The 25,714-nt window shown below is 53.4% G+C and overlaps 1 protein-coding gene across 2 annotated transcripts; it reads right to left on the reverse strand.

Annotated features, from left to right (window-relative positions):
* Nucleotides 1–100: 100 nt before the first annotated feature.
* Nucleotides 101–25,628, reverse strand: TOP3A (DNA topoisomerase III alpha). Of its 2 annotated transcripts, XM_073797063.1 has the most exons (20): nucleotides 25,326–25,420; nucleotides 20,253–20,537; nucleotides 18,187–18,246; nucleotides 17,229–17,302; nucleotides 16,219–16,294; nucleotides 15,373–15,481; nucleotides 14,109–14,252; nucleotides 13,826–13,996; nucleotides 13,507–13,607; nucleotides 11,827–11,901; nucleotides 10,515–10,597; nucleotides 9,371–9,578; nucleotides 7,870–8,055; nucleotides 7,617–7,746; nucleotides 5,158–5,271; nucleotides 4,897–5,062; nucleotides 4,090–4,233; nucleotides 3,326–3,448; nucleotides 1,779–2,467; nucleotides 101–756 (listed from the first exon to the last, which is right to left on the reverse strand). In XM_073797063.1, the coding sequence occupies exons 4-20, from the start codon at nucleotides 17,291–17,293 to the stop codon at nucleotides 578–580; spliced, it is 2,763 nt and encodes a 920-aa protein (XP_073653164.1). In that variant the 5' UTR covers nucleotides 17,294–17,302; nucleotides 18,187–18,246; nucleotides 20,253–20,537; nucleotides 25,326–25,420; the 3' UTR covers nucleotides 101–577. The 2 variants fall into 2 exon arrangements, with proteins under 2 accessions (XP_073653164.1, XP_033703028.1); XM_033847137.2 differs by lacking the exon at nucleotides 20,253–20,537 and having other exon boundaries at nucleotides 25,326–25,628.
* Nucleotides 25,629–25,714: the final 86 nt, after the last annotated feature.

The following is a 25,714-nucleotide window of genomic DNA, read 5'->3' on the forward strand; positions in this document are numbered from 1 at the left end:
GCCAGAGGATGGCAAGAGGACCCAGGCACTGCCCGGGGTCCTGCAAGTGCCCGTCACTCCTGCCAACTCTCACCAGACGCTACACCATCACCCGCCAGGGTCAAGGGGTAGAATCCTTTATTGAGGCACATGAGCTGTGGGGCGTCCTGGCCACAGCAGCTTCGAGATAAAGAGGGATAACCCTTCTGTAGACACAACTTCTGAACAGGGGATCCCTGCCGTCCTACCCGTTCTCAGGACGTCTGTGGAGGGAGGCCCCTCAAGGGCCGGGCTGATTCCCGCTAGGGCGCCGACAGCACGGCCCCTGTGGATTGCAGGGGGCAGCCTCCAGGGCGTCTCAGCTGTGGCCATGGCCGTTCCTGAGCCCCAGACACAGGGCCGCTGTCCACCAGGCGTGGCCTTCTTGAGAGAGCGGTCTGGACCCGGACTCCTTAGAACACAGGTCACACTCCAAGAGCAGCCACTTTCCTCAAAGCCGCCCTGGCAGCGCAGGGCCACCTGGCCCTGGAGAAACGGCTCGTTTCCCGAGACAAAAGCAGCAGGTGGAGGCAGTGGCCCCCTTGGCCCTACCCTGCCCTCATCTGTTCTGAGGACAGAAGGGACGGGTGTGTCCAGGCTGGTGGCAAAGGCTGCACTTCCGGGGTTTCTTGGCCGCGGACCCGGCGTCCGAGGAACCAGCCCGGGCCCTTTTGCTTCTGGCCTCCGGCTCCCGGCTTCCTCCTCTGGCTCCTGCCCAGGGGGGGCCTCCAAAGGTCCCTGCGGGGAGAGCGAGGGGAGAAATGAGTGTGGACGGCAGAGCCCCAGCCCTGGTAGGGGACCCGTGTCACCTACACGCAGAAGCAGGGACCAAGCAAGCAGCCCCCTGAGCGCGTGCAGAGCCCGAGCTCTGGGCCCTTCCAGTCCTCCAAGAGCCTCACAGTACTGGCCGCCCCATCACCCAGGACAAATGACCAGGCAGCCCAGAGACCAGACACCACCTCCGCCCACCGGGAGCCCTTGTGCGTCTGCCGTGAGCGCCGAAGGACAACATCCCGCACGGCACTAGCGTCTCCAGCCTCCGCCTGCCCCAAGCCTCTGGGTTCTCCCTGTGTGTGCAGACCTGCCGCACGTGTGCTAGAGTCACAGTTTCAGGCTAACACAGACCCTAGAAGGGTGGGCAGGTGCCCGTCTTACGGAGGAAACAGGCTGAGAAGCCGCACCAAGTGGTTCAAGGTCACACAGGTGGGCCCCAAGAGAAAGCTCCCGCCAGGCTCCCTCACGCGTGACCAGGCTTCCGCGTGTCCTGGAGGGGCCAGGTGCCTTCAGGTGCGTCATTCACCTTGACCCAGCGTCCAGCAGCGGTCCTCCCCACACCCATCCGTGGGGCGCCAACCCAAGCTGTGTAACCCAGGGCAGGAACCAGGTATCAGGGCCAGGGCCTCCGTCTTACAGGATGAGGCTCCGATACAGAGCCCTCCAGGTTTACAAAGGCGGGAGGAGCGCAGGGCTACGGGAGCAGGCGGACCCAGGAGCCAGGCCTGGGCCGTGTCGCTGTGTGACCCCGACAGGTCCCGCCACCCGTCTGGGCCTCGCCCTCCTCTCCTGTGAGTCGCAATCACAACCGCCACCCGATGAAGGTGAGAGAAGACACACAGATACAACGGCGTGGCGCCCGGCACACAGCAAGCTGCCCGTGACCTTGCAGGAGGCGTGACTGAGCGGGGAGGGGGAGCAAGGCAACCCGTGCCCCCACCCCACCACCCCTGCCCTCCTCGGGCAGGCCCTGTGTGCCCCCTCACCTGGGGCCACGTTCTCGTCCACCCACTGGAAAAAGCCGCACTGCTGCTCCCGGGGCTTGGCGCACGTGTGGAACTGGCGCCCCTTGTTGGGCCCGTCCTTCTGCACAGTGCGCGTGACAGCGGGCTGGCTGCACAGGCAGCGTGCGCCGCCGCCACCATCGCCGGGGCTTCCGGGCCCGCCCAGGGGCTTCCCTGAGCCCGGCGGGCGTCCCAGTGAGCCGCCCGGGGGTCTGGGCACCTCGGAGGGAGGCCCCCCTGCTTCTGGGTGGCCGCTGTCGGCCCAGAGGAAGAAGCTGCAGCCGCCGCCGCTGCACTTGTAGAACTGGCGGCCCTGGTTGGGCCCCTCCTTCCGGACGGTGAGCAGCAGGGCCTCCCGGCCACAGTTGCAGGTCACCGAGTTGCCTTCGCCCTCGGCGGCGGGCAGGGGCGCAGTCCTGGCCAGAGCATTCGAGGGCCTGATGGCAGGAGGCTGGGGGTGGCCGTGCTGGCTGCTGCCCATTCTGTCCAGGGGCTGGCTGGCCTGCAGGTGGCCGGAGGGCTGGCTGACCGGCTGGCCAGCTCGGGTGGGCCCCCGTGAAAACCTGAGGTCCAAGATCTCCCTCAGGGTCTCGTCACAGCCACCAACGCAGCCGACAAATTCCAGTGGCATGGTTGGGGGAAGGCTGCCTCGCTTAAACTTGAACTTCAACCTAGTGAGGCCAGAAGATGAGAAAACACGTTAACTACCGGGTGCGAGTCTTCTTGGTCCACACAGGGCTGTGCCCACCCCACCTAGGAAAGCCACGCAAGGCGCAGCCAGCCCGGCCCCTGCGGTCGCACAGGAGCGCAGAGCAGGAGGGAGATGAGCTCTAAGGCCCATCACCCGCCAGAACCCAGGAGCCTCTGGAAGGTGCACCTCCCTGTGCCCCAGTTCAGCGTGGTCCAGGGCCTCTCAACGTGACGGCACACTACTTGGTAGCGGCACTAGGACGCACGCGGGCTTTGCTCTCATTCTCCTGTGTGCATGCATTAGGGTTTTCCAGAAGCTCCGAAATGCACAGTAAACTCAGCAGACTGACTGCAGATGGAGAGCTGAGAATCCTACCGTCTCCTGTTAAGCCAGACCGTTAAATTGGCAAAAATGGAAAACAATGCAATCTTCCTCTCGTTTTTTTCTTTTTTGAAAATAAGTACATTTTATTCTAAAAACATGTTCACTTATGTTAGAATGCATTTGTTACAAACACGTTAATAAACATTTTAAACGATGCCTCCACTTTAGCTGAAAACGTGGTAGAATCGTTATAAATATTAACTCACAACAGAAGCTCTCTGGGTTCCTCCGTGATTTCTGAGAGTTGAAGGGGTCCCATGACCAAAGGTCTGGGGACCAGCCCTAGGCGCGGGCCTGGGGCTTTCTGGAGGAGACCACCTTCCTCAGCCTCCGCGTCAGCCCACGGTAGGAGAGGCGGGGAAAGGTTGGGCTCCTCCAGGAGGTGCCAAGGAATGAGGGCCCCCAGGGATGGCACCCTGTGCCCATCCTGCAGGTGCCTCAGCCCCCAGCTCACCTGTAAACGGGGTGTGGCTGACACACTGGACACACGCTCCCGTCCCTGCTGGCCTCCAGCACACTGTCCGGGAACCACACGGCCGAGCGACATTCCGGGAACCCCGTGCAGCTGAGGTAGAACCTGGGGAGTGAGGGCCGGGGTCACGCAAGAGCTGCCGGAGACAGCTCCAGCTGATGACATGGGACACTCATGGTTCTGGAAGACACGGTGGTCACTGACACTGAGTGACAGGAAAACCAGCCTGCATTTACGTCCCTGAAATCCCCACAGTCACACTGCTGACGCCTCTTCCTGCTTAAAAACAGCCAAGCCGCTGCCAGCGCCCAGACCACGGCAGGGCCCCGCTGGCCCCTGGGTGCTCCCTGAGCCCGCCTAGGCCTCCGGCAGCCTGGACACCTGCCCAGGCTGCACATGCTGCAGAGAATCCGATCCTCCCCCTCCGTGCAGCTTTGTGAGGAGGAAAACAGGCTCAGTGGGTCAGCAACCAGTGGGGTCCGCATCGCCGTCCACACACAGGGCGAGCGCCATCCATCCCCAGGGGACAAGCCCCGCCCTCACCAGCCCCCCACCCGCCCATTCCCACAGGGCCTCACACCCCCAGGGCCACCATTCCAGCCCCAACGCCCAGTCCAGGGGCTGGTGAAGCAGGCCTGCATCTAAATAGCAACGTGGGAACAAGAGGATGGGCCCTGCACAGCCTCCGGTGCTGGGCTGCAGGGGTGGGGCGGGGCGGGGCGGGGAAGGCACAGCTGGGCACTGACCCGCCGCTCTTCCTGGTCTTGAGGACCATGTCCTTGCCGCACTGTGGGCACTTCCTGACGGGCTCTGGCACAGCTGGGAAGATGGCTTCTTGCTGGGCCAGCTCCACCCCTGCCCCAAAGTACTGCGACAAGGCCTCGTCCAACCTGAAGAACCAGCAGAACATTTACCGCGTGAGCACGCACGACCCGGGGAGCCGGCCAGTCAGCCAGAGGCCTGAGGTGGAGCACCGGGAACAGGGCGCCGTGCTGGCCAAGCGGCCGGCTCCTCCAACCCGCGGCTCCCAGGAGGGATCCAGCTGCAGGCAGGCGCTTCTGCCTCGCCACTAGCCCCACAGCAAGCAAACAAGACGGCCCGGCCGCGCACACACCCGAGTGTGGGTCTGGCATCAAGTTTAAACTAGCGCATGCATTTCTTTTCAAAGTTGGTACGGGGTTAGGAAACGTGTTACTTCTAACAGAATACACACATGCTACTTATTACAGCCACCTCCCAGTGCCCTAGAGAACAGCGGGGTGCACACCAGCACCCGGTGAACCCACCCACGAGGCTGTGCTGCCTGCTAGCTCAGGACAGGATGGAAAGGGCGTTTCCAAAGCCAACAGCCCAGAGAAACTGGACCAGGTCTTTCTGGTTACGGTCTCCAGACTGGCAAGGCTCTGCAGCAGGAACCAGCCAAACCCGGGAGGAAAGCCTGGAGGGGCCATGGCCACCGGCGAGGGTGAGCTGCCTGGCGGGAACAGCGGCATCTGGGGCACGCCGTCACCGGGGCTGAGCGGGCTTGCACAGGAGAGCAGGCCCGTACTCACCTCTGGGCTTTGGCCATGGCTTCGATGAAGACCTGCTTGTACTTCTGCACCTGCTGCTGCAGGACCACGAGCTTGTCCTTCTTCCCCTCGCAGATGAGCTTCAGGTCAGCCTCCAGCTCGGCCCGCAGGTCAGGCTTGGACATCTCGTAGCCCATGGAGTCATAGCCTGTGAACAAGGGCAGCATCGTGTGGCTCGGACACACCCACGGCGCTTCAGTGACACCCCGCCCTCTGCCCAAGCTCGAGTCCCCGGCTCCTCACCTTCCACAAGCCCCATGCCCAGGTGCCCGGGGAGAAAGCGCTTGTCTGGCGTGAGCCCGACGTACATTCGGGCCTTGATGGTCTCGATGTGCTCCGCGTGCGTCGCGTCGGTACCTGCAGGCCACCCTTGTCACTCAGACTAACCCACGCCCCAACCCCGCGCAGCCCCCCTCCTCTGCCTGGACTTCCTGTTGCAGGTGACACACCTCCACTCAGAGCCGGCCACGTGGAAACCACAACAGCAGCCTCCTCTCCCCCACGTCCGCACACTCCAGCTGTCAAGCCCAGCTTGGAAATCCCTTCTGTAAGCCCCCCTGCCCCCCGCCACGTGTCAGGGCCCACATCACTCGTCCACATCATTACAACGTCCCTGGTCTCCTGGCTGCTGGTCTCTTCCTTCACCCAGTCCACTCTTTATGCCACAACCAAGGGGATCTTCTGAAATGTAGCTCTGCCACCAACGAAATGCAAATCAAAACCACAAAGAAATACCACTTCACTCTTACTGGGACAGGTACAACCCAAAAGACAGAGAGCGGCAAATGTTGGTGAAACCCCTGACTCTTGCATGGATTGTAAGATGGTGCAGCCGCCGTGGAAAAGTCTGGAGGCTCCTCATAGTGTTAAACACAGAGTCACCATGCGACCCCTCAATTCTGCAACAGGGATGTCCCAAGAGAACTGAAATCATGTCCACACAAGAACCTCTACACAAATATTCATAGCAGCACTATGCACAGTAACAAAAAACTAGAAACAACCCAAATGTCCACAAGTTGATGAATGGACAAACGAAATGTGGTCCACCCACACGACGGAAGAGGTTTGGTGGTGAAAAGGAGTGAAGCACTGAGACACGCTACCTGGACGAGCCCGCAGAGCAGGCAACGTGGGACGCCAGGTGCAGAAGGCCACACACTATGTCGTTCATTAATCAGAAATGTCTAGGACAGGCACATCCACTGAGGCAGAAAGATGAGGGCTGGGGGGCTGCAGGGGAGGGGGACAGCTAACGGGCATGGGGCTTCTGAGGTGACGAAAATGCTCTGAAGTGGACTGTGGCCATGGCTGCACAATTCCATGAATCTACTGAACACTGGACTGTACCTCTGAGCTCAGTAGAGTGGACGGTGTGTGAATTATGTCTCAATAAAGCTGTTACCACTGCTTCAATGTAGGTCTGTGAGCTCCTTTCTTAGAAATCTCAGGCGGCTCTCTGCTGACCTCGGGCACATCCGACCCCTGAGCCCGGTGTCCAGGCCCCGCAGAGTCGGGCTCAAATCATCTTTCCGGCCTTGCCTTCCAGAACCTCCCCCCACAGCATGTGCCTGCTGGTCCCCGCGTCCTTCCTCAGGCCCTGCCTTCATTCAGCGCGAGTTCTCACCACGAGGTTCTGAGGTTCCTGCAGAACCTCTCCCGATGCATCTAATGTTTTGGTTGGGTTTGTTTCTCCTGCTGGATGAGCCCTTGAAGGGAAGGACCAGGCCTCATTACTGTGTCCCCAGGGTCTAGACCAAGGTCAGCTCTTGTGGACCAAAGTTTTTATAAACAAATTATGGTGGGTGAACTACCTCTACTTGTACCTAAACCCACAGGCTTTCTGGGTAGCACAGTGATGGCCAGTGGGCTCCAGGCAGGGGCACAAAACTCACTCTGCAGTGAGGCAGCTGTGCCTGGGGGCCGCCCCTCCACATGCGCCCCCTGCCCTGTGGTGCTGGCCCTTCTGGACTCAGCTGCCAGAGGTAGTCCTTGAGATTGCAGAGCAGTGGTGAAAACTGAGGGGGGAAGCAGATCAGTCACAAGGGACCCACCTGCAAAACTTGGGCCACGGGACTTATTGGGAAAAACAGTTCTGGCCCAGTTTTTTTTTTTAATCCAACTTCTGATTCTTAAACAATTATGGGAAATGCTTTAACAGAAGCTGAGCAAACGGCCACCCATGGCAAAGGGCGGGTGGCAGACTCAGACTCTGAAGGGCCCAGCACGTGCCAAGCAGGTGAGCGAAGCCAAGTGTGAGCGACAGAAAACAGCCACCACTCAAGGCTGCCAGACCTCCTGATGCTTCAAAAGAGTGTTTACGTGAATCCTGGCAGTTTAAATGTTAGCACCTTGTTAAGAATACAACAAAAACAACAAATTCCTGTGTGGGCCAAAAATACCAGTCAGTGTGCCCCAGGTGAGACTCCCAAGTAATGGGAAACACTATGTCCCTATGCGGGTGGTGCAGGGCAGTGGTTAAGGGCACCGACTGCAGACTTATCTGGACCCAGGTGTTCACAGCTCACACACTTTGTGACCTGAGACAAGTTCTTAACTGCTCTTAAGCTTCCCTTTAGCTACAAAGTGGGGAGGAGAACACAGCCCCCTCGTTAGACCTGTCGTGAAGATCAGAGGAGAACTGGGCCCCACACCCATGAGAGGGCAAGAGCCGCTGGTTACCATGATGACAAGCTACTTACCGATGCCGTGCTTCTCCATGAGGGCGATAAGGTCGGCCTCAGTGAGCAGCTGGGGTGGACTGGTCTCCCCGTCCACCATCTCCACGGTGCTGGGCTGAAAGCAGGAGCCTCGACTGTAGACAGGGAGGGTCTACATAGGGCAGCAGATGTGGTGGTCAGACCCCTGCCCGGCGCCCAGGCACAGACCATGCTCTGTTCTGTCACGTGGTGCGGGGGCCGGGAGCACGACGGTCCCCCCTACCCGCTGTGTCACCTTTTCACTCCAGCGATCGTAGGGATACACGTCCAGATAGTTTCGGGCCAGGATTACGAGGCCGTGGGCCACGAAGCGCTCCTGTGCGATGTCAATCTCCACGGTGGTCTCCTGGCCCTGGGCATCCTGGGAGCAGCAGGCCAGGAAGTGGCGGACGATGAGCTCGTACAGTCGCTGCTCGTCCCCCTGTGGGGAGAAGAGGAGCCCTAGTCCCTCTAGACGCTGCGAGCAGTTCAGTCTGGCTGGTGCTAGCTTCCAGCCCAAAGCTCCACACACCAGAGCGCAGCTCCTGCAGCCCCGTGCCCAAGTGCAGTGTAGGCAGATCCCTCGCTGCTTGTGGGTTTAGGCCAATAAACTTCACAAGTGGAGTCCCCTTGCCATCAAGACTGGAAAGCAACTCCTCTGATGTAAACCCAGTCTGAGCAGAAACCAAAGCGAAAGCACCCAGTTTCCAAGAGGCCCAGTATGTGTAGGACACACAGACTGAAGATGCACCGGCAGCCTCAGGCCTGTCACAGGGCTCGTGGTCATCCTCCACCCTTTCGGGAACAAGGACATAGTGAAGCCCCTCTATCAGAAGCCTGTAAGACGATCATACTGATATCCGAAAGTTCTCCTTCTGAGAATGTCTTCAAAGGAAATGTGACATCCACATAAATATCTATTATGCAAACGTTAACTGCAGTAGATCATCCTTTACAAACAGATCTAGCAAAATACAGTACCTCTATGCAATCATCATATACCATACGTTAAAATATTTTAGCCTGTGGGGAAATATTCATGATATAAAACAGAAAACATTAGTTTACAAAGCTGTTTAAGGTTATAATTTAGTTGTAAGAATTATATACACACAAAGGATAAAAACGTGGTTCTCAGGAAATGGTGAGGTTACAGGCAATTTTTTACTTCCTTATAATCTTTTTTATTTTGTGAATTCTCTAAAATAAACATGTACGGCTTTCAGAATCAGAAAGAACGTGTGTTATTAAAGGAAGAACGAAACAGTAAGCCTGCAGCCGCCAAGCAGGCCTCAGCAGCCGTGGCCCCTGGAGCGTGTGCCTGGCTGAGAGCACGGCCGGCCCGTGTTACAGGCTCCAGGTGCTGGGTGAGAAAGCCCCCAGCCTGGAGTGCGGCCGGAGGGTGGCGGTGAAGTTTCGGGAAGGTGACGGAAACCGGCCCAGTCTTGGGAGGAGAAGGGTGGGGGCCGAGCACGGGCTCAGGGAAGGGGCCACCTGGTTTGTGGTGAGGGTCAGGGCAGCAGCAGAGGGAGGGGACGGAGTGCAGGGGAGGGCTAGATGGAGCAGAGCCCCCTTGGGGGTCTCTCGGGAACCCAGGCAGACTGTGGGAGGAGGATGTTGACACGACCTCTTTTCTGAGATGGAAATTTCGAACCCATTTAGCTCCGGAAGACAGAGCCCGCAGAGTAGATTCAAACCCCAGCCCTGACCCCTGACCTCCCTGCGGGTTCTGCGGCAGCAGAGCCAGGGAAACCAACCTGCAGGCTGTCCGTGTACTTGGTGGGGTGGATGGGAGGGTGAGCTTGGTCAGACTTGTTCCCGTTGCGTGGAGTGGGGCCGCCCCGCTCTAGAATGCTCTGGGCAAAGGGCCCCCAGCGTGGATCGTGGGTCTGTTCCTCCACCAGCGCCGTCAGGTCTAAGTCTTTGGGGAAAATGTTTGTTTCAGTTCGGGGATAGCTGATGTACCTAAACAAAGCCAAACAAACACAACAAGAAATTGCTGAATTGGTCTATAAACGACTAAATCAGCTCGAGAACACTGGTGACACGTGCAACAGCCCGTCTGATCCAGGCAACTACGTTACCCACGCTGGGGAAAGCCCTGAGACGTGACCCCCGCAGTGGGTGAGAAGCAACAGGCGTCCTGCTGGGTCACTCCCGGAGGTCGGGGACAGATGCAAGGGCACACCTGCTCCAGCCCAGCCCTCCTGCCCCCGGGGCACTTGGGACACTTTCCCACCTCCCCAGCATGGGTGGACAGAATGATCCCAGGACAAGCCCTGCGGTCCTGACCCGGGCGGCCCATGCTCCGTGGCTCGTCTTAAAGAAGAGAAAAAACGATGCTGCCCCTGAACTACAAGGTGGACCCTGTGTGCAATTTTAAACATTCCATTAGTCACTTAAACATTGCTGGGACAATTTACATCCTTTTCTCACACGAGCCTTCAAAACGCATTATGTTTACACTCTCAGCGCGTCCCAGTTTGGACAACCCAAATTTCACGTGCTCGACAGCCACCTACGGCGAGTGGCTGCCACATGGCTCAGTGTGGCCACACTGTCCCTGGATGGCACTGGGTGCTCACGACCCCCAAGGCAGGATGGTTTACAGCAAGCACACGAGTCCTAAAGGTGCCACCCGCCCCTGCCAGGGCCCCGGCGCCCCGCCTGCTGAGAGCTGGAGAGTGGGATTTGAGTTTACTCTGTGGAGTGTTATTTTAGGATTTGAGTGACTTTGAAATGCCTTTTCCATCAGAAAAGAGAAGTCAAAGTCAAAATCCCTCTACTTGAGAGCCGGGTGGTATCTAGACAGTCTGGTTTCCTCAAAAGCTCTATTTCTAAAATATTTCACCCTGATAAAGGTGCATCAAAGTCTCTTCCCAGATGTGGGCGAATATTTACCCTTGAGTGTAGAGCTTTTCAGCAATCCTCATGGTTTCTTTAGCATTTATCCTCAACTTTCGAGAAGCCAGCTTCTCAAGCTCCTGTAAGATGTGTGGACAGGCACAGTGCGTGAGTCACAGGCCCCCAAACGCCCACACGCCTCCTCTTCAGAACTTCCTGGCGTCCCTCCAGCTGCTCTCACATGTCTGCGTGAAAGGCTGTGCTGCGGAAAGGTTTCCGGGACTGCTGGGCAGAGCCAGGCCCCAGCCCAGGGGTTCCCAGACGCCAATGTGCAGAAGCCAGAACCACCTGGGATGCGAGCAGGCTCCTGGGCCTGAGCACTAGGGATTCTGAGAGAGGAGGGCCAGCACAGAGGCTGGGAATCTGCGCTTTTAACAAGCGTCTAAAGTATCGATTCTAATGCCAGCAGTCTGAGACCCGCACTTTGGGGACACCATCTGAACCCCGGGGACATCCCCTGGGTGATGAACGCCATTCTTCCAAGCCTCGTGGGGGACCACCAGATGTCCCTTCCCCTTGGCGACCCTCCGACAATGCTGCTGGCTACACGTGAAAGCGTATTAACCAGTGAGGGATGAAACACTCATGCCTACAGTACACAATCAATCCGTAACCCCCTCCCATCGTCCCTCACCACGCGCGTGCACACGCATGCACACACACACACACACACACACACACACGCCCACCCCGCAATAAAGGGTGCACTGCCCACCAGTCCCTGCACGTTCTGCATGTTCAACCTTCAGAGGCAACCCTGACAGTAATTACACCCTGAACTTTCCTACAGAGTGGTGACTGGGAAGGGACACCCTAATGTGGTTTTATTCAGACTTGTGTCCTGTTGGGTGGTTCTTCTTGGGATCTAAAAGATCTCAGAAGCCCTGTTCTAGGGTAGGCTAATAAAGTAGATATTTAAAATGATGTTTACATACATTATGCAAAAACATTAAAGAAAATGTTTGGGTGGAAAACACTAACTATTCCAGTAATGCTGTAAAAAATAAGGACACCGAAAATAAAGGAAGACACCAAAATTACATCAGCAATTACCTAAAGACGGAGAGGTGATGGGTGATTTCTATTCCTTGTTTCCAAAACCCCACATAGAGCAGTTATATCGCGTTTACTAGCTGATGTAAGAGGTCAGGCAGGCCTGCGCTCTGGGGCTTCTACTTCTAAGAGCATTCCTGTGCGGCACTGGGAAGAGGTGCTTCCGGCCACTGGGCCCCACCCTCCGCAGCAGAAGCCCCACCCCAGCCGCAGAAGTCGGAGCTCCTCAGGGCTGGCACAGACCCCGAGAACATACCACAGTGTCCAAAGCTTGAGGCCTCCACTTGCTTTTTGCCTTGGACCTGACCTCCACCACGGTCGCCCTGGGATCCTAGAAAGCCAGGAAAAGCAGAGGCCACTTAAACCTGCTGGAGCATCCTCCCAGCTTTCCTTGGCCGCCCCCGGCACTGCCCACAGCGGCCCTGCTCCCCACCTCAAGACGTGAGCTTGCAGCCCACAGTGTGCTGGACACCAGCACCTGCTTCTCACTCAAAGTAAGGCTCTGAGGGGCAAGTTCACAAGCCCCAAGGCGTCCACTCCAGAGCCTCGGCATCTCCTTAGTTTCCTGTCTACGCATGCACAGTGCTACTGCTTTCAGTTTTTTGTTAATTCACGACAATACAGAGCTGGAAATAGGAGAAGTTACATAATACAAACCGGAGAACTCTAATCTTAAGACCAACCTCACATTTTTAAGGGAATGCAAAAGGATAAAGAACTCAGCTTAAGTGATTTGTTCATGAGGGTATTTACAAATCAAAAGCCAAATTTCTCTCTGCAAATAGACTGCGGACCAGGTGCTCTTGGACAAGGAGCTCCAAGCACCCCACCTGCCATGTTTCCCTGCACCACATCCTGGTAAAGCAGAAAACGGGCAAGTCTTTTTATTCAACAGACAAACGTGCAGACTGTGTAACCTTGAGGGCCAAAGGGGAGAGCAGTGGACAGGTGGGGCGACCCGAGAGGCAGCGTGGTCTGCAGGAGCTGTCCGAGCTCGGGCCCCACTAGCTCGAGTGTGTCTGCACAGTTACTCAACTTTCTCCAGCTTCCCCGCCTGCGGCATGGGTTGGCATTACCACCCCCAGAGGCACCACCAGGACCGAACAAATAACACGTAACATACAGCGCGTCTGGCCTGTAGCAGGTGCGCAAGTTATTACTCCCCGATACCAAGTCAGTACTAAACCTGCCGGCGGCCAGAGCCAAGAGGCATCCCTGACTCACTAAACCTAGAGGCCTCTGAGTATTATTCAGGTACCACCGCGTGCAGCCCCTGGCTTAAAACAGGCCATCGTGTGCTGAGCGACGGGAAGCCGCACCACAGAGCGGACGTCTGAGGGTGGACCAGACGCTGACTGGCCTGCGGCCTGAGCAGGTCTCGATCCTCCCACGGCCATCGCTGCTGACCACTCCCACCTTCACTCGGCGGTCACCATGGGATGCCTTTCTCGAGTCCCAGCCCTAGAGCAGTCCCTCCCCGCCCCTGGCCCTTCTCCGTTCCTTTACCCTACTTTCCTGTCCTGTCGTTATCGCTGTATGACATTCACTCATCTGTGCCTTTCACGTCTCTGGATTTCATCATCTGACCAGTGGAAGGCGCTGGGCCAGACGCCATCTAGCTCCACCCAGCTCTAGGATTCGGGTTTGGACTGGCCCAGCTGGTCCTTATCAGTCTCTGGTGTCAGTGTACTGCTTCATGAGGGAGTTTAACTATGTGTTTCTTAGCATTTCTGGTTTCACCTAAAAGTTCTACAGGTCTTTCCTTCCACATTTCTAGTGCTGTTTTCATGGGGTTCTAGTCTTACTGGCACCCAGAAAGTGATGTCCTGGATGCAGACTGAAAGCTACAGTCTGGTGGGAAATGGGGCAGAAAGGGAGTGGCCTGGGAAATCACAGGATGGGTTTCCGAGATCATCACCTTCAGAGCCCTTCTCACCTCCATGCACAGCTGATAGAGGACGAGACAAGCCGTGTGGTTGAAGAGCCGATGCCTTTTCCAGCTGAACTCCACTGCGCCATCCCTGTGGTCGTGAGTCACTGTGGGGGGCACACAGGAAGGCCGTGACCCGGAGAGGACAAGGTCCATCACGGTGAAAGCCAAGAGCCATGAGACAGAGGAGACCACCTCGGACACTTGAGGTGGGTCCTGAACACAGTGCCGAGGGGGTCAAGGGCAGCGAGATGCAAACCACACCCTGAATTAGCACCCAGGACTCCCCACGTGCTCTCAGCTTCTGCACCCCGAGCGGCCTCACCTCTGATTCTGTGGAAGGTTTCTGGCACAAACGCCTGAATGGCTTTGAACCTCTCCACCACGAACCCCAGGGTGGGGAACTGGCAGCTGCCATAACTGATCAGCTGCTCCGCCAACACCTCAGGGAAGATCTTCTGCAGCCGCAGGGTCTGGAACCTGGTGAAGGCAGCCCCTGAGGAGAGAGGACGGAGGGAAGGAAGGAGAGGCCGTGCACTGCAAGGTCACAGCCAGCTGCCACCGTCTGAGCCCGAGCCCTGCCCCCTGCCCACCACCCCACCCCTCACCGATCCGCAGGTCCAGCTCCTGCCTCACGTCCACGGCGTCGCTCACTCTGCGGTCGGGCTCCATCAGGTTTTCACAGGCCGCCTGGACAGCGCGGGCGGTGATCTCGGAGAAACGGGCTCGCAGCACGTGCAGGCTGGGCTTCACTGCGGAACAGACAAGGGCACCGGGGCAGGTCCCCCGTGAACGGAGGGTAAACCAGTTCATGAAGCTGCGAGGCAGCCAGTTTGACTGGTTCAGTTAAATCAGAGACATGCTGTCTAAGAGGGAAGCCTCACTGTAACCAGGCTGAGAGGTGTCAGAAACAGCAGCGAGTGCATCTCAGCCATTAGCTAAACCCTCTCCGTGAGCCTTTCTAGGTGTCAATCTCGTGCTCTCCTGGGCCTTTAGGGAAAAGGGAGATGTTAATTAAAAGGTCCTGGGGGAAGTTCATGTCCTGTTATGGATATAACACAGGACATGCACCCTGTCCCTGAGAGTGAATACTGAATATATTTAATCCTAGGAGTCGGTATAGTTTGAAACACAAGAGCATTTAGGGAGGAGAGCAGCCCCCCACTCTCTGAAGCCCGAGAATGGCCTGCTTGTCACTTCCTCTAAGTTACCTGAAATCATTAAGCTCACTTCAACAGTTATTAATGTTCAGGCGTTGTACAAGGAATATAGACAATTAAAAAACAAAACCAGAAAGAACATTCTAGAACTATTCTTTGTACTTTACATACAGTGTATACATTCTTTGTGAATATTTAAGTTTTTAATTAATTAATTAATTAATTTTGGCCGTGTTGGGTCTTCGTTGCTGCGCACGGGCTTTCTCTAGTTCCGGCGAGCAGGGACTACTCCTCGTTGTGATGCAGCTTCTCGTTACGGTGGCTTCTCTTGTTGTGGAGCACGGGCTCTACGGCATGTGGGTTTCAGTAGTTGCGGCACACGGGCTCAGTAGTTGTGGCTCGCGGGCTCTAGAGCACAGGCTCAGTAGTTGTGGTGCACGGGCTTACCTGCTCCGCGGCATGTGGGATCTTCCAGGACCAGGGCTCGAACCCGTCTCCCCTGCGTTGGCAGGCGGATCCTTAACTACTGTGCCACCAGGGAAGCCCGTGAATATTTAATTTTTAAAAACAGAATATCAAGTCTCTGCTCTCAAGGATCTGGCAATCAACTGGGACCAAACACACAACAAGCCTTGGGCTACAGCCGGTGAGCCGGGCAGAGGGACTCAGGACAGGGTGCCACCCCTGCCGCGGCCCCAGAGCAGACACTCACCAGCCTTGCACACGTGGATGATCTCAAACCCGATGTTTTCACCTTCTCTGTCACAGTCGGTCCAGATCACCAGCACCTGGCACTGCCGAGCCTCTCGCTCCAGAGTTTTCTGAAGCACCCGGTGGGGAAAGAGTGGTGAGAGCGTGATCTGCAGAGCATCGCACGACAGCTCCGCACTGGATCTGCCCCAGCATTAATGAGGTTCTTGGAGAACGCCAGCTTGGTGAGGAGACACGGAGAAAACTGTCCCCGCCGTGCGTGGTAAGGATGGCAAGGTCACTAGTACCGCCCCCCACCTTAGACCCACCCGCCCACCCATGAGCTTCTAGAAGACAGGGGTTTATTATGACGACACCATCTTGACGAGCCCTGAAACTCGGCTCTAACACACCAACAGCTCTAGGGGTTCTGATCATGTCCTCAATTAAAAAAAAAAAAAATCACCCCCTAATCGAGCTTCATCCCAAAAAGCGCTCCTAGTCAGCAGTGAACCAAGGACAGGCGCCCTAACTGCCCGAGACACCGCAGCTCAGCGCCAGATGGCCTCTTGCAGATCGTAGTCTCTTCCCTCCGACAGGGGGCGGGAGGGGAGCTGACACTGATGACGCAACCACACTCACTCCCAGGGTTTAGTCAAGCAGCCGCTCCTCGTAAAAAGGCTCACTCGGTCCCTCAGCCGCTTAGCTGAAACGGCCTCATTTATGTAACGGGCGGGAATAATTTTTTTAAATCGTGGTACTTAGTTTAGTGGAAAACCTATCCTTCAATTTTAGTGCAGTCAAAATACAGAAACCACTTGGTTTCATTAGGTGGTGGTTGTTCAATATGTCTTCCAAAAGATCCTACCTTGATGTCTAAAAAATTCTCTGGGCAGTACTTTTCAATTTCTGCTTCAAAGAGGACAAGAGGATTGCAGCTCTGCCTGGAAAAGAAATGAAAACACATGAAATCCTAGCTCAGCACACAATGGGAGAAGGTTGCCCCAGGGCCCTCATGGGTGCATCCCCACCAGACAGAGTCCCCTGTGGAACACCAGAGGATTACAGGCAAGGCGTTACCCTCTGGGCAACGCACTCCCCGTGACGATTAACAGGAGCTAAGAAGAAATTCTGGAACTTTTGTACGCATCTGCGATAGGGTGACTGCAATCCAATGCCTGCATGCAAAGGGTCTGGGCAGGGAGTTCCCTGGAGGTCCTGTGGTTAGGACTCGGCGCTTCCACTGCGGCGCCTGGATTCAATCCTTGGCTGGTCGGGGAACTAAGACCCCCCAAGCCGTGCAGCATGGCCAAAAAAAAAAAAGGTCTGAGTGTTTTGGGGGAACGCACCTGAAAGTGGCTGTTTATTCTAAGCATATGGTAAAAAGTCACAGCGAACCAGTTAATCCTAGGTCACTGCTACGGTATCTATGGTTTGTGTTCCCTGCAAATTCACATGCTGGAATCCCGACACCAATGTGACGGTGTCAGAAGGTGGGGCCTTTGGCCGGTGATCAGGTCGTGAGTGTGGGCCTTCATGAAGGGGACTCGCGGTCTTATAAGAGACCCCGGCCGGCTCTCTAGACTCTCCACTATGTGAGGACACAGTGAGAGGTCAGCAGGCCACAGCCTGGAAAAGGCCCTCGAGGCACCATGCAGGCACTCCGACCTCCTACCTCCATAACTGGAAGAAACACATTTCTGTCCTTCATAAGCCACCCAGTGTGTGTATTTTGTTACAGCAGCCCAGTGGATTCAGTCATCCTACTGCTGTAAGTAACAAAGTAACACCGACATGCCTCACACTGCCTGTGATATTTCACAACTTACTGTCATAATCAGAACGCTCCCCCCCCCCCGCCCCCGGAATCGTACTGACCACTTGCGAAACTGCATCTGGAAATCATGAGCCAGCAAGTGTCCCGAGACTGAAGTCATTATCATGGTGACGTTCTGAATGATAACAAAATTCAAGTTAGTCTTTTAGCAATTAGATTTTCCCAAATCATTCAAATAGAAGAGGGGACCTTCTATCAAAGGGAAAAGAAAATAGTCATCAGGGGGTGGGGGGAAGGGAGGATGAACAGGCAGAGCACAGAGGATTTTTAGGGCAGTGAAAATGCTCTGTATGATATTATAATAATAGGTACACGTCATCCAAACCCACAGAATGCACACGATCGGAGTGAACCCCAATGTCAAATGTGGGCTCTGGGTGACAGTGGTGTCGTGTAGGTCCATCAGTTGTAATGAATGTGCCGTCTGGTGGGGGCTGATGATGACATGCAGCTGTGCATGCGTCGGGGCAGGGAGTATGTGGGAAATCTCTGTATTTCCTTCCTCTCAATTCTGCTGTGAAGCTACAACTGCTCTAAAAAGAAGTCTATTAAAACACACACACCCCAAAACCAGGTGACTGGGAAGAAACAAACAAACATACCTCTTCAAAGCCAAAACTATAGCGATACAATCATCATTCTAATTCTGGTACCGTGATGCCTTTTAAATTTAAACTATTGTATATTAGCTTCTTTTTTGTTATAAAGAGTTAAGATTGGGACCATATTTTATAAAAAAGAGGCTTCCAACGATCACCTGTCACCAGTGATCTTTAGGTCATAACAATAGTTTTTCTTAAAAGACAGTGACATATTCTACAAAGGCCAGGCTAATTCTCCTTGATTAAATAATTCTAAAATACAAGCAATTCAGAGAGGGCTTGTCGTAAACAGCTGCTCTTTTTAGCCAAAACTAAAAACCCAAAGAATGTACACCAGAATGGCGCATGGATCTGAAAGCATCCTTCAACCACAGCATAGAAGTATTACAGCACCTACCTGGCCACGCAGACAATAATCAAATTCATAGATCTTGTTGAATCTGGAAAGTCCTTCTCTCTACAAAACAAAAAGAAAATCTATAAATTACAAAAAAGACAAATGATTCCTCACATAAAGATCAAGCAAATCCCTGATAAGTGGGAATATTAAAAATGCAACAGTACCTCCTATAGATTAAAACAAGGTGAAATCACTAAGACCGTTTGTGAAGGGGCCCCTCCGAACTCAGTTACAAGCATGTACTTGCTCAAGTCCACAGAGCTTTCATGCTGCAAGGTGACCTGAGATCAGCTAACACCACTTAACATCTTTCTAGAGCTGAGAATGGACTTGTCCAGGATCACATGACTATTACTCCAGAGACAGGATTAGGACACGTGTCTCTTGCCGGTTTTGTCCGTTCTCCACACACACCTGTCTACTTCCTGGCCATACAATTGCGCCAATAAACTGGTGTCCACAGGCAAGTTTTCACCTTCTGAACCTCAATTTATTCTGAGTAAAGTTACCTGTGAGGTCCCTCTGGCTCTGAAATCCAGTAACGCTATGAGCCGCAGTCAGGCCTGGGAACCAGCCCACACAGCTCCTCCTCAGCTGCACTTATGTGTGAACGAAACCCTCTCAGAGAAGATCCCACCTTCTACAAAGGTGTTAAAAGTAGCTATGCATGTGCGTTTCACACCAACGCTGCACAGAAGACACAGGCAGAGTGGGACTGGGGGAACCTCCAAGCGCCAAGAAGGATCGTGTCGAGAACATCCTCACACAATTTTTCTGTGTCGAACACTGAATGAGGCTCTTTTCGAGGCACAATGGCAAATTTAAAGACGGAATTTATCTTAAGAGTTCACTCGTCTAGTGTTGCCAAGAAAGGAAACTCCCCTCTACAAACTCCAGTTGCTAGTTAAGCCCTTTTAGTACCAGAGAAAAGAAATCGTTGCATCACTGGGGTTTCTACCTCTTTTTAAGAAAGCACTGAAGCTTCCCAGACAAGCTCTTACATGGACCCTGATATGTAACAAGGTCCAAGTATTCTGGCTGCAACAAGGCTGAGCTCTGCTAATAGCCTAGCCCCAGTCCGGCCCCAGGTGGCTCCTGAGGTGCACGTCCGTGGTCTCCTGCGTCTCCCGGGAACAGTCTGGAAACCAGTGTTCTAATCCTCTCCTAGTGGATGACCTGTCCAACAGCATGTGTGCGACCCGGGGCCAGGGCTCTCCCAGGCAGCCTCCTCCACCAATGGATGGTCCTGAGGAAGTAAAATGTTTTTCCTGGCATTTCCAACTTGCCTCCCCGCAGTTCCCAGCTGAGGACAGTACTCAATTACGTATGATTCCACCACTTGGGTGAGGTGCTCAGGGGAATGGGTTGCTCCCAAATTACAGCAGAGTTTTGGAGCCTAGCGAAAGAAGAAAACCTAGTAGACAGACCAAGAATGTGGCTTCTGTGATCTCTTTGCAGCGCCATCCACGCCATTAAAACTAAAGAAAAAAAAACAAACTCCCCCAAACCCCAGAGCAGTCCCATCTTCTCTAAGTGCTCTGTAGGAACTGATCACATTGCTGCCACTGAATCTACTGGATTCTTTTTTAAGATTTCTCCTCCTGAATATAGAGCCCTCAAAGATCTATAAGTTACTAACAGTGGTCACTGTGGACAGTGGGGCTGGTTTACTTGATACACATTTGTATCCTCTCAACTATCTGAAGTAGTTACTAGCGTTTGAGCACTACTTTTAAAGAAAGAAGAGAGAGATTCTATCTTACGTCAATATTTTGGTGAATTTCTCTCAAATGTATACATATTTGTGTATATGTTTGAAAGTCTTTTCCATAACAGGTGTCTAACTATCTATCATAAGAAAGTACAATTTATTTTGCTACCCGCTGCCATGACCAGTCCTCGTTACTTCCATTCTTTGCTATTACAAAGCTGCAACGACTATCATCTGATTCTGAGCTCTGCGTGCAGATGTCTTAGCTCCTCCACAGAATTTAAGTCCCTTAAAGGCAGGGATTGCTTCATTCGAGGCAAGCCCTGTGTGAGGGATAAATAAATGAACAGACCCGTCACTGTCTTAGGGAGCGACACGCCATGGGAGAGAGGGATGAGCAGCAAGAGAACTCGACCCGTGATGATGGCCAGCATCAAGAGTGATGAGAAGGGCTTCCCTGGTGGCGCAGTGGTTGAGAGGTTGCCTGCCGATGCAGGGGACGCGGGTTCGTGCCCCGGTCCGGGAAGATCCCACATGCCGCGGAGCGGCTGGGCCCGTGAGCCATGGCCGCTGAGCCTGCGTGTCAGGAGCCTCTGCTCTGCAAAGGGAGAGGCCACAACAGTGAGAGGCCCGCGTACTGAAAAAAAAAAAAAAAAAAAGAGTGATGCGAACGCATCCGGAAACAGAGAAGGAAATGGATGGCGAGGACGTTGAGGAAAGAGTTCACAAAATAGGTTCATTTAAGTTGTCCTTTATTTTTTATTTTAAAAGGTGAAGAGTTCATCAGGAGAAAAGAGGGAAAATGTCATTTCAGGAAGAAGGACCAAAACGTGTGAAAGCACGGTGAACTTTTACCTTTTACATCCTGACTGCTTTCATCATTCCCTTCCTCTCCGTTCCCTCTGCTCCCACCCAGTGCTCCTGGGTCCCTAGGGTTCAGGCCTCTTGCCCCCCACATGGAGAACCCCAACAGCTGCCTCCCAGACTCTAGCCTTCCTTTCTTCGAGTTCTCTGTGGCCACAATGACTTTATAAAACACAAGTATGATCCACTTAAAACCTACACTGCTCATCTCAACTGATGCAGAAAAAGCATTTGATAAAAATTCAACAGCCTTGGGCTTCCCTGGTGGTGCAGTTGTTGAGAGTCCGCCTGCCGTTGCAGGGGACATGGGTTCGTGCCCCGGTCCGGGAAGATCGCACATACCATGGAGTGGCTGGGCCCGTGAGCCATGGCCGCTGAGTCTGCACATCTGGAGCCTGTGCTCCGGAAGGGAGAGGCCACAACAGTGAGAGGCCCGCCTACCGCAAAAAAAAAAAAAAAAAAAAAAAAAAAAAATTCAACAGCCTTCACCATAAAGTGAAGTGTGGCATTTACAAAAAACCCACAGCTAACATCACACTCAATGCTGAAAGACTGAAAGCTTTTCCACTAAAATCAGGAACAAAACAGAATGTCTATTTTCGCCATTGCTATCCAAGATTACTACAAGTTTTAACCAGAGCAATTGGGCAAGAAAAAGAAAGAAAAGACATTCAAGTCAGAAAGGAAGAAGTAAAACTGTCTATTCACAGTCAACATGATCTTATAGATAACATCCTAAAGAAGCCACAAGGAAACCATTAGTGCTAATAAACAAAGTCAGCAAAGTCGCAGGATCCAAGATCAACACACAAAACCCAACAGTAACGAACAACCTGAACAGCAAATTAAACAATTCCATTTATAACAGCATCCAAGAGCACAATGAAAACTGTAACACACTGTTGAAGGAAATTAAAGAAGACATACTCAGCCATAGAAAGAATGAAATCATGCCATCTGTAGCTACACGGATGGACCTAGAGGTTATCACACTAAGAGAAGTAAGTCAGAAAGAGAAAGAGAAATACCATATGATATCATTTATATGTGGAACCCAAAATATGACACAAATGAACTTATCTATGAAACAGAAACAGACTCACAGACACAGAGAACAGATTTGTGGTTGCCAAGAGGAAGGGCGGTGGGGGAGGGATGGCCTGGGAGTTTGGAATTAGCAAACTATTTTATATAGGATGGATAAACAACAAGGTCCTACCGTATAGCACAGGGAACTATAGTCAACATCCTGTGATAAACCATAACAGAAAAGAATATGAAAGAGAATGTACATACATCTATAACTGGGTCCCTCTGCTGTACAATACAGATTAACACACATTGTAAGTCAACTATACTTCAATAAAATACATTGAAAAATTAAAGACATAAATAAATGGAAAGACAATCTGTGTTCATAGATTGGAAGACTTAATATTAAGACAGCAAATTCATATGGAATTGCAAGGGGCCCCGAGTAGCCAAAAAATTTTGAAAGAGAAGAACAAAGTAGGAGGACTGCCACTGCTCAATTTCACAACTTACTACCAAGCTACAGGAAATCTAGACAGTGTAGTACTGGCATAAGCAAAGACATACAGAAGAATGGGACAGAACTGACAGTACAGAAATAAACCCAAATATCTATGGTCAACTGTTTTTGGACAAGGATGCCAAGGCCATTCTACGGGAAACAAACAGTGCTGAGAAAAACTGACTATTCACATGTAAAAGGATGAGGCTGGAGGTTTACTTTATACCACATAGAAAAATTAACTCAAAATGGATCAATGACCCAAATATAACAGTTTAAACTCTTAGAAGAAAACACAGGGGCAAATCTTCATGACCTTCAGTTTGGCAATGGCTTCTTAGATATGACAGTGAAAGTATAATCAACAAAACAAGGAAAAACAGATAAACTGGACTTCATTAACATTAAAAACTTAGGTGCATCTGAGAACACTATCAATAAAGTGAGAAGACAATCCACAGAATGAGAACATCTGCAAATCATATATCTAACAAGGACCTAGTATCCTGAATATATAAAGAACTCTCGGGCTTCCCTGGTGGCGCAGTGGTTGAGAGTCCGCCTGCCGATGCAGGGGACGCGGGTTTGTGCCCCGGTCCCAGAGGATCCCACATGCCGTGAAGTGGCTGCGCCCGTGGGCCATGGCCGCTGGGCCTGCGCGTCTAGAGCCTGTGCTCCGCAACGGGAAAGGCCGCAGGGGTGAGGAGCCCGCGTACCACAAAAAAAAAAAAGAACTCTCATAGCTCAACTACAAAAAGACAATTCAAAAATGGGCAAAAGACATGAATAGACATTTCTCCAAAGAAGGAGACACAATGGCCAACAAGCACATGAAAAGAGGCTCAGCATCATCAGTCATTTGGGAAACGCAAACTGAAACCACAACAAGATATTTCACACCCACCAGGACGGTGATAATTAAAAAAAGAAAAGAAAAAGAACAAGTGTTGACAGAATGTGGAGAAACTGGAACACTGACGGTAAGAATGTAAAATGTTTCGGCCACTGTGGAAAACAGTTTGGCATTTCCTCAAAAAGTTAAACATAGAGTTAACTTATGACCCAGCAATTCCACTCCTAGGCATTTACACCAAAGAACTAAAAACAGGTATTCAAGTAAAAACTTGTACATGAACGTCTATAGTAGCTCTATTCACAAGAGCCAAAAGGTGGAACCAGTCCAAATGCTCACCAACTGAAGAAAAGATAAACCAAACGTGATCTATCTATATGATAGGATATTATTCAGCCGTAAAATGGAATGTAGTACTAACATACTACAACACGAACGGATCTCAAAAATGCTAAGTGAAAGAAGCCTGACACAAAAGGCCACGTATTGTATTAATCTTTTTGTGTGAAATATCCAGAACAGACACAAATCTTTGAGGACACAAAGCAGCTTAGTGACTGCCAGCGGCTTGGAGAAGTGGGGAATGAGGAGTGACTACTTCATGGCTACGGGGTTTCCTCCTGGTGTGATAAAAACTGGAACTAAACAGAGGTGACGGATGCACAACATTGGGAAAGTACTAAACGCTGCCGAACTGTATACTTCAAAACACTTGAGGGGCTTCCCTGGTGGCGCAGTGGTTGAGAATCTGCCTGCTAATGCAGGGGACACGGGTTCGAGCCCTGGTCCGGGAAGATCCCACATGCCGTGGAGCAACTAGGCCCGTGAGCCACAACTACTGAGCCTGCACGTCTGGAGCCTGTGCTCTGCAACAAGAGAGGCCGTGATAGTGAGAGGCCTGCACACTGCGATGAAGAGCGGCCCCCGCTTGCCACAAGTAGAGAAAGCCCTCGCACTGAAACCAAGACCCAACACAGCAAAAATAAATTAACAAACTCCTACCCCCAACATCTTCAAAAAAAAAGTTGACACTCACGTGTAAAACACGTGGCTCTCTACTCCTCTCACAGTGTGCCTTCAACTGCCATGCTTGCCGTGCCCACTGGCTCCTTCCCCTACCATGCCAACTCCCAGCTTTTGAACTTGCCAAGCTGTTTCAAGCCACTGGGTTGTTCTTTGAACATGGCGTTTCCAGTGCCTGGTAAAACTTTCAAGACTGAGCTCAAATGTTCATCCAACAAATATGGATTGAGGGCCTCCTGTATTCCAGACACGTGTTAGGTACCAGGGATACAGCATCAACAGCACATTATCGAACTGTAACTGGGAGGTGCCTTCCAAGTAAGACAGGATGAGCTTATCACACAGCACCCTGACCCAGCTGGGGGAGAGGGATGTGAGGAAAAGCTTCCCTGAAAAAGAGATACTCAAACAGAGCCCGAAGGATACACAAGTTAGCTCTGTGTAGACGGGCCCGTCTCAAGCAGCCTGGAGCCCTAGAAATGGGCACAGCCTGGGGCTGGTCACCAGGACACTCAGCTCCGGAAAAGAGGTGACGCTGTCAGCTAGCACCCGCACAACCTCGGCTCCTGTTCCCACCATCCACCGCGGGAAGCAGAGACCTGAGGACCCTGTGATGTGAAAGAAAAAAGAGCAGGGAACGTCCACCCATGCTCTGGGAAATCTCCAGAAAACCGTTTCAGGATCCACTTTTGTAATTGAGAGTGTCCTGACAGCTCTTGAGGCCTCGTGTCACCTCCTTCCCAGACCCTTTCTCACCGTTCCTCTCCTTTGGGCCTTCCGTGTTCAGAACACACCTGATCCCCAACTCGCCTGACTCTCGGAATTCGTTAGTAGCAACGGAACAGGGGCTCGGGCGGGTCGCCCTGTCGGATGCACCTAGACTGTAGGGCCGGGCGTGCAGCGGGGGACCCCGCAGGCTCGAAAGCAAGTCGGGGGAGTGTGGCCTGCGGTTCCGAGTCTCAGGCCCGCTTGGCATCCGCCGCCGTGCAAGGCGGACCCAAGGTCTCCAAGCAAACGAGAAACACGTTAACTCCGTTTCTAAACGCCCGTCGGTCGCAAGAGGCGCCCGGAGGCCCCGGCCCAACGGCTAGGACCCCCAGTGGGAGCAGCGGCCGCTCGTCCCCGTTCCGCCCGCCCAGCGGTCTCCTCACCCGCCGCATGCGGCCTCCGGACAACAGGTCCGCGATGCCCTTGGCCGCGTCGTTCTTCTCGGCCACGCAGAGGATCTTCCGCACGCCTCGCAGGGCCACCTCCATGTCGGCGAGGGTCAGCGCCCGGCTCCCAGGCCGCTGCAGCCAGGTGAGCGCGCGGCGGACGACAGGGAAGATCATTCCCAGGCCCCGCGAATCTGCAGTGCCACCCCAGGCACCCGGAGCCTCCCGCTAACCCGCAGTCCCTTGCGCAGCCCGCTTCCGCCCGCCTTCCCGCCGCTTCCGTCGGCGTGAGGGGCACAGCCCCGCGAACTACAACTCCCACGCTGCACGGCGCGGCCACCTCACTCCCCTCCCTTCCCGCTCAGCTCTCGGGAGACGCCGCTCTC

Source organism: Tursiops truncatus, chromosome 20 (genome assembly GCF_011762595.2).
Source record: "Tursiops truncatus isolate mTurTru1 chromosome 20, mTurTru1.mat.Y, whole genome shotgun sequence".
Classification (NCBI taxonomy): domain Eukaryota; kingdom Metazoa; phylum Chordata; class Mammalia; order Artiodactyla; family Delphinidae; genus Tursiops; species Tursiops truncatus.